This window comes from Brachionichthys hirsutus, unplaced genomic scaffold, assembly GCF_040956055.1.
Source record: "Brachionichthys hirsutus isolate HB-005 unplaced genomic scaffold, CSIRO-AGI_Bhir_v1 contig_707, whole genome shotgun sequence".
Classification (NCBI taxonomy): Eukaryota; Metazoa; Chordata; class Actinopteri; order Lophiiformes; family Brachionichthyidae; genus Brachionichthys; species Brachionichthys hirsutus.
In genome coordinates this window covers 43,957-49,305 of record NW_027180582.1, presented here as the reverse complement: position 1 = coordinate 49,305, position 5,349 = coordinate 43,957, and the positions used below count along the sequence as shown (strand labels likewise).

The 5,349-nt window shown below is 40.4% G+C and overlaps 1 protein-coding gene across 1 annotated transcript; it reads right to left on the bottom strand.

The window, feature by feature from the left end:
• Nucleotides 1-969: 969 nt before the first annotated feature.
• Nucleotides 970-4,249, bottom strand: LOC137916041 (riboflavin kinase-like). The gene is made up of 4 exons (XM_068759162.1): nucleotides 4,168-4,249; nucleotides 3,837-3,988; nucleotides 3,104-3,206; nucleotides 970-2,635 (listed from the first exon to the last, which is right to left on the bottom strand). The coding sequence occupies exons 1-4, from the start codon at nucleotides 4,247-4,249 to the stop codon at nucleotides 2,463-2,465; spliced, it is 510 nt and encodes a 169-aa protein (XP_068615263.1). The 3' UTR covers nucleotides 970-2,462.
• Between the last annotated feature and the right edge of the window lie 1,100 nt (nucleotides 4,250-5,349).

The following is a 5,349-nucleotide window of genomic DNA, read 5'->3' as shown; positions in this document are numbered from 1 at the left end:
TCTGCTTTTGGAGTTTAATTTAAATGGACACTGACTGCTCTTCAGATACACAATGTCAATTCAAATCTTCTTGAAAATTCTTGGTTCTTATCAGATCATGTTACCACAATCAGGACATGGAGCAGGTTTGGTTGAAGAAAGGTGAAAAGCATCAGTCAAAAGTTTGCTAACTTTAGAGAATTATAGGAGAAAGTACGGCAACATTTTGAACTCAATATTTGGTGTGAATCAAGTGTGGAAAAATACAATTAATCACATATATTGTGTTAGGTTAGTCATTAGTCATTTAAATTCAGTTTGATATTGAATGTAATTTAAAACATATTGGTTGCTATTCATGTTCAATGTTTCCTTCTTTTCGTCTTTTTGCAAAGACGAACTCGAACTCGATGACTACGGTCAAATAGCTTTTGTTGACTGACTTCCTAAAAGATAATAAAGACGTGCTTTAATTTTTTTTAACTCGTGCAATTGAACACGACTGACTATTGTTGGTAACTGTGAATGTGAAACTTAACATTTAAAAATGTAATCTGATGCGTCAACCTTTTACTGTTTTGTACAACAGTAAAAGGTCAAGCAACACACCACTATTTAATATGAAATGTGTCACAAGCAACCCTTTGTGATCAATTCTAGCCTGTTGCCTAACCTTTTAAAAATACAAAGTTGCTCCTATCAAATAGTTACTCAAATACTTTCATGTAAAATTATTGTATGGTTCTGATACTCATGTAGTTTCAGTGTCATATTAGCACTTTGCTCATTCTTGGATCAGGCAGAAGAAGTTTGTCTTATCAAATATGAAACTGTAAAAAGTAGACACAACATTAACTCCATAACTGTACCTCCTACTCGCATGCTGACTGCCATTAATAGTTGTGCTCCCGTTTTGTGACACTGACTTTTAGAACAGATGCAATATTTGGCGTAATATGAAGTTAGACCACAGTGATGAGTCCAAAAAGATCTATTGCTGCCAAGCAATTCAAGAAGTTTATTTTTTTTCAAGATGGTCCTCTGTGTAAACTTAAAGAAATAAAAGCAAAATTAGATAGGAAACAGTTGACCCTTCCCAGGTGTACAGCGATGTCAAATATTTTAAGATGAAAACGCTAACATGATTGAAGAGGCAGAACATCACAATTCAAAATAATTTACTCTGGACTCTTAGTGCTTCACAGGATGAATTAAGTAGCTCATGTATTATTTAACACAACAAAAACTTAAATACCATGACGTTTTGGATACACCCTCCCATTCCAGAGCTGCATTAACACAATGGATCTTCTAAAAAAATAAATAAAATATGACTAAATGAGAACAGGGGAAAACAATTAGGCTCTTTGTGAATTCCAAGCATCAATAAATTTACTCTTAACACTTTAACTTTATTACAATATAGGCTTTTAAACTGGACTTAAGTTTAATATATAAATGTAATCTCCTTCATGACATGTTCTTCATGAATTCTTCACAGGTTAATTGTACCACACAGCAGTAACGGCACGTTATCACAGACTCCCTCTTGACATGTACTTCTTCATATCTCATTACCGTCAAATTCTGTTTTACAACCCAAAGACAAACAGTCTGAACAGATCCTGCTCGTCTATTAATTCTTAACGTTCTTCAGATGATTTAAATGTTTCTACCAAACTAACTGATAACGGAAAGGCTGAGCCATTTAAATACACAGAGCTAATATTAAAACATGTCCAGCTGATAAATAACCAGTCCAGTGGTTATTAAACAGTTCCTGAATATAAAGCATCAATAATAATTATATCTGGGGTGGAAAGTGTGAAGAGGACTGTTCATTTCTAGGGCAGTTAAAAACAAGGCGTTTGTCACAAAAGAAGAAGTGAAAGACATTTTCTCAAAGCAAAGATAAAAGGAGGAAACAAGGACACTTTAATGTCAACTTGACATCATTATAATCAAAGCTTTTTGTCTTCAGACAGATGCAGCCGAGCTACAGTTCACAAAGTCCTTCAACTGTGCAAGTGTTTTTGTTAGAGAAAATAACACTGGGAATTTCTCACCAAACCAGCACAAATAGGATTCACAAGGATGAGGTTATGGTCATTGGTGTCATTCTTTTTATACAAATTATCACAAAAGCACTTGTACGTTGCGGCCATGTCATCTCAAAATGTACATTTTGGGCCCCTTCTCCTGGCATAAAAGATTCAAAATGTACAGCGTGACCAGCTGGACCCAAAAACGTCATAAACTGTTCAAGTGAATATACATTAAAACATGAATTCAGTGGTGAAATAGCTGGTTTAAACAAAATAATGTTCAAAAAGTAAAGTACATCAGATATATCCATGACGAGCCATGAAAACAGGATGCAGATCTCAGAATGGAGCTGCGAACTTTAACAGTGTTACACGCACACTTGTCTGGAAACGTCCGTCTCATCCGTGTGTGACTGTCGGTGCAGCCACGGGCGGCTCTCAGTGGCCGTTCAGGATAGTCTGCGACGCTGACGGAGCGGTCGGGGGCGCGGCCGAAGAGCCGCTGGGTGCGCTGGTAAAGAAGTTGTCTCCCCTCAGTTCCAGATGCTCAGGGAGCTCCAGCTTGACCTTAGCCTCCTCAATGTCACCGGTGATGGCCAGAATGAGGGCTTCTATTTGGAGCAGGGGTGCAGAGAAGTCAAACTCCATTCGCAGTTTAACTTGGTTGCTTTTATTCTGCACTGATGTGTGTTCTGTGAATGCAATGAAAGCACAGCAGGGCCTTTGCTCTGCTTCTGACCGCAGAGGTTGGAGCTGTTGCGTTAAACAATTGCCCCCAAAATGACACGTTAGATAACACTTTTAACCCCCCCCCCCCCCCGACGCTGCTCTGATAAAAATGCTTCCTTTGGTCACAGAATAATGGCACGCTATCTGGAATCAGATATACGAGCCGTGTTGCTCCTCCCTTACATTCTTGTGAGTGAACAAACAAAGCGTGCAGCGCGAACAAATGGATTTTGTTGCTCCGCTGTTTTGTGACCTCTGCGTGAAAAAGGCTCGGAAGCCATGACGGGTTGTGGCAAAATAAGCTCTGGAGGCTTGAAGCGTAATACGTTCAGAGCGAAGGGCCGTCTTACCGAGCGAGCTGAAGCTCCTCTCTGGACGGACGTAGCCCACCAAGACAACGCTGAGGATCTCCCCATAAAAGTCCTCTTTGAACGTGTGAATCAGATGGGCCTCCTAGAACCACAGAAAAGGAACAGCGGCTCAACTATGAGGACCTTGAGTCAATATAAAGGTTGCTGGTATTTCCTGCTTGGGGTGACTTTCACTCGCCAGGTAGAAACAACAAATCTTAAATGGTTTGCATCTTTCATCCCAGAAGTTCTCCTGGTGAGCAAAGCGGCGACATCGCTCCGCTACCCGTTGCAGTTAACGTGCGCTGGCTGATTTCCCCCAGCTTCTCCTTAAACACAGTCAAAGAAACGACCTTTCCCCCTCCCCTTCTACAGCATCTTTAGAGTAGAATGCAGTTATTACCGATGAACAAACTAAACTAACATGGGAAGTGTAATGTATCTAGTACCTGCATCTAGTACCTGCAGTGTATTAATGTGTACACAGTTACTTATAGTTATAAAAGCACGTCTGAACTATCCCCAATAAAGAGCTGTTATTCCCCCCTCCAGTTATTCTGCAGGAATTATGATTTCTAGTCAGTACTGAGGTATTTGTATTTGTGTCCATCGCTATCCTGGACTGTCAAAGACAAACTTTTTTTTTTTAAATGGATTTTACGTTTATACGCCTTCCGTCCGGCGAAAGACACGACAATTTGCTTGCACTGAACGCTGCCTTTCTCGTACCAACCATGGATTTCTTGATATTTTTGTAGAAAGGGTTCCAGCCGATGCTCATCACCATTTTGTGAATATCACCAGCACCAACACACGCCCAGCCATAGTAGATTCCAGTGTTCAGGTCTGCTGGAAGATTGTCCACCACGGAGTCCGGAAGATTGGCTGAAGAAGATGGGAGACAGGAAAGTTGCGGTATTTAATAGGCTTTGTTAGCTAACAGCGAGCATCAAACAGCTGTTAGCAGCAGCAACAAAGCTAACGGTCATTATCTTTGTAAATAACGATTGATGCAAACATTACGACGTTCGGAAGTCACAGATTTGTTACAGGCACTCACTCACCAGTAGGAATCCCCAGCTCTTTGCTTCCTCGTCCGAAGCCTTTGATCACCTCTCCGCGGCAAAAGTAAGGGAGGCTCTTCATGGTTTGCTTCCCGGACGATGGCTGGTTTACCTTGGGGTGGACCTGCTCGGCACTGAATGACCTCGACCCGAACGAGGAAGTCGAGTAGGATAAAGCAGCCAAACGCCGCTATGGCGGAGCACCTCTTCGGCAGCGAGCGAGACTTAAAAGTTTCTCTTGTAAGAGCTTCAAAGGTCGCCTTTGAATCTGCGGCTTCGCCTGCGCTAAGCCGGAACCCGTTCGATAAGGTGAACGTTCCCTCAGCTAACGCTACGCTAGCTAAGCCAATTACACTAGCATCATTAGCAAGCGCCCCGCTCCTCTTTGTTTGAAGTTAGAACATCTAAAGGATAACTTGGCTACTATCGCCGAGTTCTCCTCCCATAAACACAGCACGTAATGTTGAAACAACGAAGCCCTGCTGCCGGTCACAGCGTGTCCTCTTCCTATTTGCGTCAGCAACGCCGCCGCAAACGTGACGTCATTGACCGCGTGACCGGACCGGAGGTCGTCCCGTCATGCTACAGGAAATGGAGCGGTTGAAATCGATTATTTTTTTCGAAATATATTTATACGGTCAAATAATTTGTATGTGACACAGATATTTAATGTTTTTGATGCCTTTTTGTTTCATGAAGCACTAATTAATTTTATAAATGCCAAACTATCATTATAAAAATGTTTGAATGCATGAGCTGGTTTATATGATGCTTTCAGGTGTTCTAGGAAATATAGGAACTAAAATCACACTTTTAATAATTTAAATATACTGTATTTGATCAATAATAATAAATAGAGTACCGGCATTCATATCAGTACAGTTGTAAATAATGAAACTATGATACAGAATAATATGTGAAGTGCGTGTAGTATGATCGCAGTAGTATAACACATACTGTAATACTGTACTACTGCTACTACTACTACTACTACCACCATAACTAGTATTGCGAGTCATCATAACTACAATTCTTATTTTTTACAATAATTTATGGAAGGAATAGCTTTATGTTTTGCATAATTGTCCGTTATGGAGAATCTGTCTATCCTTATTCTTTTGCTACCATTAAAGTATAAAAAGCAGAAAACTGGTTTGATTTTTCAATATTTTAAAGTAATGA

Bases quoted from the DNA above. Each gene is read 5' to 3' on its own strand.
- LOC137916041 (XM_068759162.1), bottom strand. From the start codon at position 4,249: ATGAAGAGCCTCCCTTACTTTTGCCGCGGAGAGGTGATCAAAGGCTTC. The intron at 3,989-4,167 runs GTGAGTGAGTGC...CATCTTCTTCAG, and splicing joins AGAGCTGGGGATTCCTACTG to CCAATCTTCCGGACTCCGTG. The intron at 2,636-3,103 runs GTAAGACGGCCC...TGCTCCAAATAG, and splicing joins GAGGAGCTTCAGCTCGCTCG to AAGCCCTCATTCTGGCCATC.